Source organism: Bos indicus, chromosome 17 (assembly GCF_029378745.1).
Source record: "Bos indicus isolate NIAB-ARS_2022 breed Sahiwal x Tharparkar chromosome 17, NIAB-ARS_B.indTharparkar_mat_pri_1.0, whole genome shotgun sequence".
In the NCBI taxonomy this organism is placed as follows: Eukaryota; Metazoa; Chordata; class Mammalia; order Artiodactyla; family Bovidae; genus Bos; species Bos indicus.
The window spans coordinates 34881668-34897147 of record NC_091776.1 but is presented as its reverse complement, the minus strand read 5'-3'; the positions used below and the strand labels follow the sequence as shown (position 1 = coordinate 34897147).

The 15480-nt window shown below is 35.7% G+C and overlaps 2 protein-coding genes across 7 annotated transcripts in view; one reads left to right on the top strand and one right to left on the bottom strand.

Annotated features, from left to right (window-relative positions):
- Positions 1-12755, top strand: part of FGF2 (fibroblast growth factor 2) — a 59617-nt gene extending 46862 nt beyond the window's left edge. The window contains exon 3 of the mRNA XM_019977015.2: positions 6550-12755. Coding sequence (XP_019832574.2) covers positions 6550-6735 — 186 coding nt within the window. The 3' untranslated portion in view covers positions 6736-12755. The remainder of the gene's footprint in view (positions 1-6549) is intronic.
- The window catches only part of NUDT6 (nudix hydrolase 6), a 78247-nt gene that overhangs the window by 11469 nt on the left and 51298 nt on the right, over positions 1-15480 (bottom strand). For 4 of the 6 annotated variants that reach the window (XM_070770154.1, XM_070770153.1, XM_070770152.1 and 1 more), the window contains 2 exons: positions 12154-12208; positions 6928-7617 (listed from right to left, as the gene is read on the bottom strand). In XM_070770154.1, the coding sequence (XP_070626255.1) occupies positions 7220-7617; positions 12154-12208 (453 nt within the window). In that variant the 3' untranslated portion in view covers positions 6928-7219. Of the gene's footprint in view, positions 1-2600; positions 2739-3943; positions 3989-6300; positions 7618-12153; positions 12209-15480 lie in introns of those variants that run through there. The other 2 variants (XM_070770151.1, XM_019977384.2) reach the window with 1 other exon arrangement.

Sequence of the window (15480 nt, the reverse complement as noted above, 5' to 3'; positions counted from 1 at the left end):
ATAAAATTTTACACAGGCTACATACATACTACAATATTAAGATTAAATTTACTTTTAACTTTCCACACTCTGTGTGTCTTATTTTGTTTTGAAATAGTCAACACTGATACTGACATAATGTCTGTCTTTAATTCTCAGAAGTGGGGTAAGCAAAAGCATTTTTGGATTCATGTTGAGCAGACTCGTAAGTTAAAACTGCAACATCAAAGTACTTAAAAGAATGAATAATCCAAAAAACAGCATGGTGGAACGGCCCTAAGGGTCAATTTAACAGAAGTGCATGAGAATTCTGAGGCCAATATGTAAGGACAGGAGATTGGAGTGAGGGGGAAGGAGAGGAGAATTTACTCTAGTTTTTTTTTTTTTCTTTCTTAAAGTGTGCCAGGGCTTTAAGATTGTTTGAAGGCTTAAAAATTGTTAAAAACTAGGAGGGATCAGCAGACAATCTCTACCCATACGGCATTTATAGTCTGGTGAAATAAAGTGGATATGTATATATAAATAAATGATCTGTATCTGGATGTTTTAGAGCACAAAAATAAATGAGATGCTTTTATCCATCATGGTGTAACAAGAGTCACTAAATTTAGTTACTTGAAAGATGCTCTTATTATGGTCACACTGTAGCGCTAGGGTCAGGTTTTAAAAATATTGATTTTAGAATAGTTTTAGTTTTTCAGTCAAGTTGTGAATATACAATACAGAAAGCATCTATATACTCCATTCCCAGCTTCTCCTATTAACATATTACATTGCATGGTACCTCTGTCACAACTAATGAATCAATATATTGATCATTATTAGCTAAAGTTCACACTTTATTCATATTAGTTTTACCTCATGTTCTTTTTCTGTTCCAGGATTAAGTTTAGGATACCACATTTAGTCATCCTGTCTCTTCAGTCTCCTCTACACCCTGACAGTTACTTAGACTTTCCTTTTTTTTGATTTGACAGTTTGAGGAGTACTGGTCAAATAAGGTCTTTCAGTTTGGGTTTGACTGATTAGACGTGGGTTATAAGTGTTTGGGAGGTAGATCACAGAGGTAAAGTGCTATATTTTCATTGTATCACTTATCACTAATAGTATTAACCTTGATCACCTGGCTGAGGTAGTGTTTGTCTCCACTGTAAAGTCACTCCTGTTCACCCCTTTCTGTACTGTATTCTTTGGAAGAAAGTCACTATACACAATCTACATTTAAGAGATTGGAGGGTGGGGATGGGTGGGGTTTATGCTCCATCCTTGAGGAAGTAGCTACATAAATTATTTGGAATTCTTTTGTATGAGAAATTTGTCTATTCTCCATTTATTTATTTAATCATTTATATCAGTATATGTGCATGGGTATTTAATTTTATGCTTTGGGTTATAATCCAAAACTTTGCTGTGTATTTGAAATTGTTTCAGCTTTGACCACTGGGAGCTTTTTCAGTTGGCTCTCATGCTCTTTCACATACCCTAAACAATGTGGGCTTTTTTGAGTATTTCCTTATCTTATGGCCTCTAAGAGTGCTCTAGGCTCATCTTGTATATTCCCTACTCCAGCCTAGAATGAGCTATTTCTCTAAGGAGCTTGGTTCCTTCTAATACCATTAGAAAATGGTATTAGAAACCAAGATCTGGGTGTTTGCTTCTAGGCAGCCTTACCTGACAGGGCAAGGCATCTATGAACAGTTCCGTATTTAACTATGTGTATAGTTTTATATTAAAAAATAAGTACATGCTGATGTATCCAACCCTAATCCACCAGTATCACATGAACCACTTTAGCCTTCCATGCTGGCTTGTCTATAGCCACCTACTCCAAGAGTGAGAAACCTGGTTCCTCCCATCTCCTGCAATTAGTTTTTTTTTCATTATGTGTAAATATCTCACACTGGTTCACTGTCTTTTAATTTACTTTGAAATTTAAAAATGTCTAGATGAAATACAAATCAAACTATTAAAAACTGTTGATTATGCTTTTTCAAACTCTCTTCAGTTCTTTGCTATTTAGATTCCTACAAGGGGTCAAACTTCCAGCCTGCACATCTTTAAAACCATTAGCATCACATCAGTATCAACAAATGCTTATTAAGTCCCTTATCTTATTAAGATCCTAAGCTATGCTGGTTCACATACATAGCATTCAGGAAAGTCTTGAGGTGTGGTCTACCACTGACACAAGATACATTTGTATTACTCTCATACATGTACATCTACATTCATTTTTTAGATTCCATACCTTTTAGAATTGAGAATAATGGTTTACTGAAATTATTGTAACACACTTCCTAGCTTTCAAATAAATTAGTACTTTTCAAGTTCCAATTCTGTGGTTATTAGCATTAGTAAAAGGGAAAGAAGGTTAAGTGATGTCTGTTACATAGTAAGTGCTCAGTAAACATTTTTCTCCACTAGAATACCTACTATTCATCTCAAACTCAACATGTCCAAAACTGAATTCCAAATCTGTCCCTATAAAACCCATCCCCACTCATAGCTTTCCCCATCTCAGCAAGCCCATCACTGGGCACTAATGCCAGTGCCATCCTTGACTTCTCTGTATGTCTTACCCTGAACATCTGATCTGTCAGGTTAACTCTTGACAACTCTACCTGCAGAACACATCCAGGAGGAGACAGCTTCTGATCCTCTCTGGTGCCACCCCTGTGGTCCGAGCCTCCCTCTCTGTCTAGGTTCCTGAGCAAGCCGCCAACAGGTGTCTCCACATCTGCCTTTGGTCCAGAGTAATCCTGGAAAAATAGATCAGATCATGCTCAAAAGTCTATAGTGGCTTTTCATTTTCTCAGGATAGAAGCCAAAATATTTGTAATAGCCTACGACTCTTGTATCTCATTACTTCTCTGCCTCATTTCCTATTCCTTTTCTCCTCCAAACCTTCTGCTTTATTTAACCCTCTTGCACTTCATACTCTAGGCATGATTCTGTTGAAGGGATTTTACACTGGCTTTTCCCTCTGCTTAATGCTCTTCTCTGGTATCTGGAGGGTTAACCCCACTTCCTTCAAATTTTTGCTCAAATACCAGAGCCTACTGTTACTTTGCTATTTAATACTGCAACCTAGTGTGTACCCCCCACCATTTCCGTTATCCTATTCAGCTTTATCATATAATTTACTCAATTATGCTGTTTATTGTATATCTCCACCAGTGAGAACTGGAGCAGCAAAAAGGGAGGGAACCTTGTTCAGATTTGTTCCCTTATTTGTTCCCAGTGCCTAGAAGAAAATATATGTTAAATGATTAAATGCATTATTTGAACTACGTGCTTTTTGTGTCCCCAAACTATTCTTAAATTTTAAAAAATGGAAAATTAAATTTGATGAAAAGGTATCTGATAGATACATGGGCAAAGGGTATCTACAATCTGAAGTTACTAAGAGCCTTGAATTTTGGATTCCTCATTTGTCAATGAGTATAATATTGTGTTGGCCAAAAAGTTCATTTTGATTTTTCTGTAATATGGTATGAAAACCTGAAGAAACTTTTCGGCTGACACAGTAAATAAAATGCTATGCATGAGAGCGGCCAATAACCATGAATTTAGGGATTTCCTAGCTCCTGCGCCTATGTAAAATAAGGCCTTGAAGAACAAATTGTATAAGCCCTTAGAAGCTACTTATCTACTGCCTCTGTGATGTCGCTTTTCCTTTTCTCTTAAGTTTGAAATGGTGAGCAGTTAAACATTGAGTATAAGAAAAAAGCTCTGTAAATATGTTTATAAAGTTAAAAAAAAATTACATTGCATCAATTTTTAACAGGAATACTGACATCACAGCTAGTGAAGAGAATTTGTAAACTCAGAATGGAAGGACTGAAAATCACTTAAAATGGGATATTAAATGCCTGGTTTTAGCGAGACTGAATTTTGGCCCTGCTACCCATTACAAAGATGGGAGTTTGTTTTCAAGTGCAGAGCAGCAGTTTAGGAAACTTACATGTCTGAACGTTTGGCACAGATGCACAGTTTCCTTCTTTCTCCTCTGTGTAAAAGAACAAGAAACCTCTGTTTTAAAAAATTGTGGGTTCCATGATGTATTATCCACTTAATCCCTGGTATCATTCCTTTTCTCTAAAATATTAGCAGTTGGCTGAGAAGGCATATATTATTGGTATGGTACATAAACCATTGGTGAAACATTATAGGTGACACACCCTTGAGGCTAACCGAACACCAAAAAATGAGCTTATCAACATCCTGAGGATAACTGATGTGGGTTAGGTCTACTTCTGGGGAATTAGCCCAAATCTCAATGGTGACCTTTCATGTTATCTTTATGATTACATGACTTTTCCTTTAACTCTACTGTTCTGCTTCTGATCTCAAACCTGGAATAGGGAAGAGGAAGATGTTTGTTGCTGGCACTCAAAAATGACAAGATAACCTGTATTACTTTAACACATGAAGCACGATAATTTCATGAAACGTAGAGTGAAAATATTGGCCATACAATATTCACGTTAGTATATGTATTCCACTGTTATCACATTTGAATCTCTTTGAAAACCCCAAGATAGTCCTATGTATCATACAGCTGTTCCTTGTGCAATATCTGCTTCTCTGTAAGGCTACCTGTGATTTATTTGCATCAGAAAGTCTGAAGTTGTTTTCTTAGTTGCAAAAGATGACCAAACTAGATAAATTTGCACTTCAATTTATAAAAGTTAACTGTAGTCAGAACAAGCCAAGTAAAATTCTTATCCCTAGAAGCTGACTAAAGGAGCTGATATTCACTTTTAGGGCTTTTTCAGTACTTTACTTTTAGAACACTGATTATCATGCCAGTTCTTTTCATTGCTGTACTTACATGTTTTTCTCACACTTTATGCCACTCTGTTTATCTTAGAACCAAAGAATCTGGGAAAAGATTCAAGTCTTTTGAATGTGGATTTCCCTAAACCTCAAGTTTCCTAGATTTGAGTATGTAGAAATCAGCTGGAATCTGGTATGCTCATAATACAAAACCATAGGTTTATGTCATGTATCTGTGTACACATGTTGTATTTATATGTGGACATATGTGTGAATGTATATGGTTTTCTATATAAAATTATCATCCTACCCTACTTAACTAATTATAACATAAAATATAATTTTTCTTCTCTTCTCTTAAATTGAGTAAGTCACTTGTTGACTTTTCCCCCCAGAGGTCAGTAAATATCATCAGTGCTGCCCTATGAAGTTGATTTTTGAACATTTACCTGAAATAATGCAACAGCCTATTGGACTCTATAACTTGGAATATTATTTCCAGGTCTCACTATTTGTAAATCTAGCTATTTTCCACCTCCTCTAATAAACTGTTGAAGTAAAATGGCAGAGTAGTTGCCCTTCCCACAAGAGACTGTCTAGATTATTTATTCCTCATTATCTATTAGTGTTTTGAGAATGCTGTGCTGTGCTTAGTTGCTCAGTTGTGTCCGACTCTTTGAGACCCCATGTTCTGCAGCCCACCAGGCTCCTCTGTCCATGGGAATTCTCCAGGCAAGAATACTGGAGTGGGTTGCCATGCCCTCCTCCAGGGGATCTTCCCAACCCAGGGATCGAACCTAGGTCTCCTGCATTGCAGGCAGACCTTTACTGACTGAGCCACCAGGGAAGCCCTTGAAAATGCTAACCGTGTTACAATGTTCCAGTACAATTTTTTGGCATTATATACATTGGCAGTTTTCTGTACAATAAATTATTCTCTTTATGCCTCAGAATCAGTGTTAGTCACTAGGAAAAAACATAATTTAAGGAATAAATTGTTTCTTTGAGTAAAGTATTACTAAAACCCTTCTTCTTTATGGGAAGGTTACCCATGGGTTTCAGTACTAGAGATGCTGCTGCTGCTGCTGCTAAGTCGCTTCAGTCGTGTCCGACTCTGTGCGACCCCATAGATGGCAGCCCACCAGGCTCCCCCGTCCCTGGGATTCTCCAGGCAAGAACACTGGAGTGGGGTGCCATTTCCTTCTCCAATGCATGAAAGTGAAAAGTGAAAGTGAAGTTGCTCAGTTGTGTGCGACTGTGTGTGACCCCATTGATGGCAGCCCACCAGGCTCCTCCATCCATGGGATTTTCCAGGCAAGAGTACTGGAGTGGGGTGCCATTGCCTTCTCTGGTACTAGAGATGGATGGACCATAAATACCTAAGCGAAAGCCATTGCTTTGCGTTTCCCTAACTTTTTCGTGCTTCCTGTTACTGGATTTATCCTTTGTGGAGACCACTGAAAATCTGTTCATGGGATGTTTTAGTTCTGTGCCAGTGTGGTTTTTAGACCACCTGGGTGCTTCTGCTGCCCAATATCTGACCTGTCCGTTGTGAGGCTGCAGGATGGTCCTTGGACTGCTCTTCCAAGCAGATGTGCTTCAAGTTGTACTGCTGACATGCTGTGTTCTGTCCCACATCTTTCTGCAGAATAAGAAACCTGTGTCAGATTTTGGCCTGTTGAGTCTTGCTAGTTTGACTGTCCTGCTGAACCCAAAGCACTGTGTACTATTTCTTTAAATATTTAATATGAAAGTATCACAACAACTACTAATTTTTCCTTTATTTTGCAGAAATGTGTTACAGACGAGTGTTTCTTTTTTGAACGATTGGAGTCTAATAACTACAATACTTACCGGTCAAGGAAATACTCCAGTTGGTATGTGGCACTGAAACGAACTGGGCAGTATAAACTTGGACCCAAAACAGGACCTGGGCAGAAAGCTATACTTTTTCTTCCAATGTCTGCTAAGAGCTGATCTTAATGGCAGCATCTGATCTCATTTTACATGAAGAGGTATATTTCAGAAATGTGTTAATGAAAAAAGAAAAATGTGTACAGTGAGCTGCTCAGTTTGGGTAACTGTTCAGATAACCGTTTATCTAAGAGTAAAATATTTAACCATTGCCTTAGTTTTTTTTTTAAAGAAAAAACACAATAACAGCAAAAATTCCTGGAAAATGTATACATTTCCACTTTTTATACAGCATTTCCTTTTATCCAGTGAAACTTACTTAAAGCTACAATCTTTCATACAGTTGCTTCATTTGAAGAGGCTTTTAAAATGTGTACAAACAAGTTTTCTTCATGGAAATTATAGACATTAGAAAATTAAAGTCATATTTAGTTATTAACCCAAATGTCCACTACTTCCTATAATATGGCACACATTAATCTACATGTACAACTTACTTAAACATGTACAACTTACTTAAACATTTTAAAAACATGTAAATATGAATTTAATCCATTCCTGTCATAGTTTTGTAATTGTCTGGCAGTTTCTTGTGATAGAGTTTATAGAACAAGCCTGTGTAAACTGCTGGCAGTTCTTCCATGGTCAGATCAATTTTGTCAAACCCTTCTTTGTACCCATACAGCAGCAGCCTTGCAACTCTGCTTGTTATGGGAGTCGTATTTTTAGTCTTGACTAGATCGCTGAGATTCATCCACTCACACTTTAAGCATTCACGCTGGCAAAAATTTATGGTGAATGAATATGGCTTTAAGCGGCAGATAATATACATATCTGACTTCCCAAAAGCTCCTGGATGGGTGTGCTGTTGCCGAATACTCAGGAGGGATCTGAATTCGGATTTTATACCAGTCTCTTCAAAAACTTCTCGAACTGCTGTATCTCCTACATAGAAGAAAATGTACAAATCAATAACGATTATACTTTTAGAAATTTAATCAAAGATTTTCAGATAAGGAAGCATTATTATGTAAAGATTCAAAAGGTAAAAATTTACCCTAAGAAAAGAAAGCTTTCCCTGTAAACTCTGTCCTCTGGACATCCTGAAAAAACAAAGTATTTTCTTACTGCTGTATAGCTAAGAAGCTTTTGAAATAATATTTCTTTGGCTTCTACTTGCAAGCTTACCCATCTATATATATGTATTTTGGGAGTCACATATTTTTAAATTCTTCCTGCTTTATTTCCCAAAAGTTAATATTCCTGTATATTTTTTCATTATTATCTTGTTCCTGATTATCCATTAAAACTGCCTAAACTGATAAACATTTGAAGTAAGAAAAAGTGATCCATTCTTCTTTACAAAAGTCTGTAGAGCTGCAGAATATATAGAACTAGGAAATGATTCAAATCATCCCTGGTCTCTCCTGGGACTGTCAGGCCTCTGAAGTCATAGGTCGGATTTCGTTATAACCATTTTGTTATGCTCTTCTAGTTATTCTGTCAGTGGAATCCCACCATGGTAATTTCTGGCATTTTCTTTGTTTCTTGCTGTTTCAAAGAACTTGGATTCATTCTTCTAACACCAAAATGCTACAGTCATCAGAAGTTTAAAAAAAAACTTGCAATTTACAGAATTTTATAATATTACCAGGCTTTTCACATTTTATAAAGTTGATTTTTAAATAATATGCAAATTTCTGGGACAGGATTTTTATTGCCATTAACTTATTTTTGTGGCTGCTCTTTCTAAATATCCAGATGAACCTCCTACCTGGGATTTCTGTAATTTTCTGATGCTGTCATTGTCTCCCAAAGTGTTTATGAAAAGCCCTAAAAAAGCTGCCTTCCTTGTCTATTTTCTGGGAAGTTTCACAATTGCCACAAGTATAGATTTTTGTTTAAATATCTTTTAATGCCTTCATTTTCTTGTTTGTCAGGTTGTAAACTGTATTTGGCTTCTCAGTAGTCCTGCTAGTGAGGAATAGGCAAGGAAGAGCAAGTAAACAAGAAATGTTGCAGTGTTTTTTCTAATAACAGCTCTGGAAATAAGCACAGGAAGAGTAGTGTGTAAAATATGACATCTGTCTACCATATTTGAATTCTGTGTGAACGAACTTTTTAATTGAGATTTGCTAAAGATCAAATCAACATGGTTAGAAATTATATTTTTAAACTGAAAATATAGAAAAATATATGTTAAGAAAAGGAAAACTTGGCTTAAGAAAAATAATTTTTGTTGTATTAAAAAACTTGTATTAAGTTTGTTACAGATTGTGGCACTAGTCTTAAATTTTACATGTCATTTGCTGATCTGACTTAAAAATTGTTTAAATGTTTAAAAAGTTCTTTAAACATTTTAAAATGACCATGGGGATCTTGTTTAGCTCTTAATAACACTAGTCAAGAGTTTAACATTTAGTTCCTGTGTCTAGCCTGCTTGTATGTTATAGAAGCACAGGATGGGGCTGGTGAGTGAATCTGCCAGGCTTAGCCATCACCACAGCAGCTGATTCAAAATCAGCACTGCCTGGATAGTTTGATCCATTTAACTTGAATCATGATGTCATTAACTAGACTAAAAATTAAATGGGCAAATAAGTGCTTTTAGATCTAGAGGAACCAACCCCTTCTATATTAAAATTGAAATCTCTTCTCCAAGGATTTTATGATGAATTAAAAATTTTAATTTAGGTAAAGTGCGTTATTTGCTGGTATTATTTTAAATGTACTGTAAGTAAACTGAATAACGGTTTTATAGATTTGAAGAATATAGGAAAACCAAGAGGGTTTTGTTTTTATTTTTGCTGGTTGAAAGATGTTTAAAAACATCATAGTGTTTTATTTAGTTAAAGGACAGTACTGAAATGGAGTTTATATTTGTTACTTCTATTTTGTAATATTTAATAACAGGATTAGGTTGAAATAAAATAATAGGAAAAACTGTGCAGAATGTGGATTTTCCTGGTGTCTCCCCCTCACTCTGGTACACTGATGAGCTCTGAGCAGACCCCACTGCTTTACAGACCTTTGGCTATACAGGGAGTTCTCTTCCTGTTAGTGCTAATGAGATTTTTTCCCCCCCAGAAAGGCAGCTTCTGTTTTTAACCTTATCTATAGATAGGCTTATCGGAGAAGGCAATGGCACCCCACTCCAGAACTCTTGCCTGGAAAATCCCATGGATGGAGGAGCCTGGTGGGCTGCAGTCCATGGGGTCGCTAAGAGTTGGACACGACTGAGCGACTTCACTTTCACTTTTCACTTTCATGCATTGGAGAAGGAAATGGCAACCCACTCCGGTGTTCTTGCCTGGAGAATCCGGGGGACGAGGGAGCCTGGTGAGCTGCTGTCTATGGGGTCGCAGAGTCGGACACGACTGAAGTGACTTAGCAGCAGCATAGATACCTTTTTGTACTCTGCTTCATTTACCTAATACTTATCAAAGAATGAAGGATTCCAAACAAATGAGCTTCTTATTTTAACTAGTATTTACTGCTTAACAGCCAGTATGAACATTTGCACATTTATGATGGCGGCAGTCCTATTACATACTTTCCTAAAAACAGAGTTTAAAGAAAATAAATAATTCCTGGTTGATTTGGCTTCATCATTAAGAGTAATCTATTACTATACTGTTACAAAACAGAAATGTACTCTACATAGACATGGTCTTTCAGATCTCTATGTCTCTTATCATTTCTAGCTGCTTTCAGAGTTTTATCACTTCTGAGGCAATGCTTCAGTTTTTCCTACTCCTAGGCAATATGGTAAATGCCAGTTGCTGCTTTTTTCTTAATTCCATGTGGCTGGACGCATTAAAAACAATCTCTGACTAGGTGGGTTGTTGTTATACCCACAAGTATTTTTAAAAAGTAGTGAATTTCTAGTTATATGGACTTGAAATGTTCTGGAGTACACTCAAACCTAAAGTGTACTTACTTACATGGTGTGGAAATGTGTTTATTTACATTTAAATATATCTGAAATTCAGAATATCAATGAAAACTCAAATGAAAAAAGTTATTCATTTGAAAGAAAAAAAAAAAAAAGTTATTCATTTGAGAAGGCAAGGTTCAGAAGAGGAAGTTATACAAACTTCCTATAGACTGCTATTTGCCCAGTATGGATTAGATAAGGATGTAAAACAGACACTTAACTAGTTCACATGATCTCATATCACATGATAGTGTGAGATAACCGGGAATTCTAGAGTAAATGGCTTTTTCTTTCAGCACTGGCACTACTACAAAATCCTTTTATTTCAACAGAAGACCTAGGGAAGACTAAGCTAAAGGTCAGTGAGCACCTAAAAACCAAAATCTGCTATGATATATTTGTAGTGAAATTTATTTATAGGATGTTAGGAGTTGGCTGTATACTACAAATAGGACATTTTCATCTGTGGAACATTAAAAAAAAATCATTTCAAGTATATATATATACATTTAAAAATAATTTAGGGCACTGCCTTCATATAAATGATGGCTAAAGAGAATAGGGTACATATACACAGTGAGGAAAAAGTCATAGAAAAATAGTTAAGTATGAAATGAGTTATCTATTGATTTATTATGATAAGGACTGTGCCTGACACAATGGTTTAAGGAAGAGACAGGAAAACTCAATTTCTACTCTCGATTTCCTGTAAAATCAGTGACAAAGAATTCTTAGATTATTTCAAACTTCCCTTAGATACTGAGCTCAGTAAATTGTTCTAGGAAATTATCTCTCATTTCAGACTTTCTCACATGAGACATGTTACCATCTTTTGGCTTTCTGACTATCGAAAAAAATAGATAAAATTTCCATAAACAGAAGAATTATACCACCACTGTTCAATAATTGCCTTTAAAATATTTCACATTTCATTTAAAAGTTCTCTTCAACCTTGTGATAAAATGGTCAAGAATTTTTCTAATAGTAAAGTTCCAACAATTTTGTTATGCCGAGTTGCTCAGTTGTGTCTGACTCTTGTGACTCCATGGACTGTAGCCCACCAGGCTCCTCTGTCCATGGGGATTCTCCAGGCAAGAATACTGGAGTGGGTTGCCATGCCCTCCTCCAGGGGATATTTCCAACCAAGGGATCAAACCCAGGTCTCCCTCATTGTAGGCAGATTCTTAATTGTCTGACCTACCAGGGAAACCCTCCAACAATTTTAGTCAAATTCAAAATATCCCTTAATGCTAACCTTAACTGTATATCCAAAGTTTCTCATTTCCAAATTATCTAGAAGCAGTCCTAAGCCAAAAAACGGGTGTTATGCTCTGAATGGTATTATTTATACTAATGGAATAAATTGTAGTGTTAAGTTTTGCTATTAATTTTATATCAGCACTGAATAACTTCTTTGAAATTTTCTGACTTAGTCTAAACCAATTAGAAAGTGTAAAATCTCATTCTCAGCTCTAGAGCAAGAAAGTAAACACATAAATTTATTCAGCATTTTCAAGTCAATTATAAATATATAAGATACCCACCAATATCTTCTCCAGGCTCTGACAGGCCTCCTGGGAACTTCCACATGTTTTTCAGCTGTAGTATTAAATCAGAAAGCAAAGTTAACACAGCTCTTATTTACTAACATACACATACATAGAGATGCCACAGAAGCTACCCATAATTGATCAAGGTGGTTGAGAATTTATTTTTTCGTAACTGCCACCAATTTTTTTCAGCTTCCTTCCTCACTCCTTTCTTCTCTCGGGAAACTGCTGACTTGTGAAATCTTTCCTATCTTTTTATTTAGGAAATAGAAGTGGTTTTTTTTATGTTAATGTGATAAATTCTGTATGAGTGAAACAGTGGGGGGAACATCTACTGAATTTGTATAGTTAAAAATTTTTGCTGCTAGTTTATTAAAGAATACATGAATCTTACTGATGCTGCTATAAATTAGTAGAAAATATATAAATGTAATCACTAAAGTATGCTATTTTTAATTTTCAATTTACTTTCTATATTGTGTGTCTAATCAGATATATTAATCTTAAGAGTTTTCTTGTTTTCTGTGTTAATGATTTTATGTAAAAATATAATTGTCTTTCCTGGGAAGTGTGAATAAAATTGATTTAAGTTTCTGGCTTTTTGTATACACCATTTCCTGTTCTTGGTGGGGAGGGGCAGGTGGGAAGATCTGATCTAGGACTGGAGATAAATATGAAAACTTGATTTAAAATCATTCTGCAGTAGTATGAAACAATATTCTTATGGCTGACATGATTATTTTTTCCTGTTAGAATTCTGTTAATATCAATCCATCACCATGATAAAAACTGAAGAATTAGAAATTACAACATACTCATAAAGGTGCTGCAGCTTGGAGCCAGTACACCTCATACTCTTCATTCATAAAACAAGTTTATGGACCTTACTGGTGTGCTTTGTGGACCCACTCATTTCCTGGACAAGAGCTCCTTAAAGAATGTGTCATTTCCCAACTATGCTAGGTTGGAGACTAGTGGCATGGTTCCCAGGGTTTCCACAGACTGTTGATTATGTGGGTACAGAGTTCTGGCTTTCCACCCTTCCGTGTCTGCCTCAGACTTGAGATTAATTTATAAAGCACATTATGTTTTTTTTAATGTAGCGATATCTCAAAGTATATCTCAACATTAATGCACTGTCATTGGGGTTCCATTTTGAAATTGTTCCAGAAGCTACATTTCTATAGAAACTATGCAGACTTTTTTTTTTTTTTGTCTGCTAGGATATTAAACTTCACCACTATAAATTCTACTTCTAAAAAAGAAATGTTATGAGACAAACAAATGCTTCCCCAGAACAGAAACAAATTTTGAAAAAAAAATCTTCACCTGGACCTGATTGTAAGTAATTGGAAATAGTTGAGCTTACAGTTAGTTCTAAGTGGTAGGCTGAGAGGCGTAAGTTTCGTGATTTGAAAAACCTGGTTAATGCTCTAGATAAAATCAATCATTGAGGGGATAAGTCTGCCTTCAACCTTTTTTTTTTTTTTTTTTTACATTAAAAAATACTCCCACTATCTGGGTTTAGCTATGTAAGTAATAATAATAAATACTAGATAACATATTGAATGTTCACTATGTTCCAGACACTATGCTATGTTTTAAGAAGAACTGTACACATTTACAGTAACCCCATGAGAAACTATTCTTGTTCCCATTTTTTTCCTTTAAATTGAAGTATAGCTGATTTATAATACTGTGTTATAGCAAAGTATATAATGTATAGCAAAGTAATTGAGTTATATACATATTTTTTCATATTCTTTTCCATTATAGATTATTACAAGATATTGAATATTGTTCCCTGTACTATACAGTAAATCCTCATTGCTTATTGTTCCCACTTTAGAACTGATGAAACTGAGGACAAAAGATTTAATAATTTACCTGGAGTGACACAGCCAGTGCATAGTCAACTCATGGTTAAAATCCAGGTGATCTGATTCTAATCATCTCTTAAGAAATTTTAAAAGTTGATTTGGTATTTTCATACTAATCTTTTACCACTATTCACTGCTTTCATATACTTTTTGATCTCTTCTTCAGTTCTGATTGGAACATTCTATATAAAACCAATTAGAATCTGTTGCTTAGTCTGACATTCCTCCAGGAGTTGAGAATTTGAACTAACACCTAGTTTGGTGTCAGATGTCTGTCTACCTCTTGCCTATGAGTTCCCTATCTAGAATCTTCTGATTGGCATGAGATTTATCATTTTGTTAGTGATTTACTAAGATTTCCAGTATATTGGTCCACAGAGGAAAAATTACTGAGGAAGGAGTAAGGTTGGGCTTTGAATATTTTTTAGTTTATTATCCGTTTTCATCTTTGTTCTCTATCCAATAAAAGAATACAAAACATCTCTCTGCGTCATGTATAAAATTCCATGAACTTTTCCCTGCTAATCTTAAAAAAGAAACTTTCCACTCCCTTTTAAAATAAATATTCTGCTCAGACATTTTTGTGCCTCTTTGCCTTCTGGGTCTTACCCAGCATTCACGTATATGATCCCTCCCTACTTTGAATTACTGAGGTCATCTAATTCCTGAAGCATATCTGACTTTTACATACTATAAAAAGGAAATTTTTTATAGTATGTAAAAAATTTACATACTATAAAATTTACATACTATCCTTCTAAGTCATAAAAATGTGGGATTTTAAACTATATTTAGAGTAATTCCATCATAAAGAATGGTCAATGTGATAAATTCTTCCTGTACATTTGCCAATTACAAATCTGATGTTCGTGTGTGTGTGTGGGTGTGCGCACGCACATGCAGGAGTGGCAAACAGAAGAGAGTGTGGATGAGGTACAGTGGTCCCATCTATCACTAAACTGCTAGCCCAAAAAGTAGGCATTATCAACAAAGGGTAACTTTTCAATGCATTCTTAATATTAACAGAGTGTTAGGTATTTTCTCTGTTCAGGCTATTTCAAGTTTAATTGCTCTGCTTCTTTTAAACCTGTCCTGAAGAAAAACTCCCAAATTTAGTGTTTCTAGAATAGATAAAGAGGAACGATTCATTTTCTGATCCTTTTTCTATTCTTCCAGTCCCATGGACATCTTCTGTTTTCCTAAGCAAATGATTAGCTTCAAGATCTTCCCTGGGTGTGGCTGCTGAAATCCTAACTAGGAATTTGTATAAACAGCAATGCCCCCCGCCCCCCCCCCCAAAAAAAAAAAACAAAAAACATTACTTTCTTTCAAGTCAGAAACTAATCTCTGAACAAGGGTTCAGACTTGCTAGTCTATTCCTTTCGGTCCTCTTGTACTATGTGACCTTCTCATTTCTCCCTTACTCCGAGTTGCTCAGATA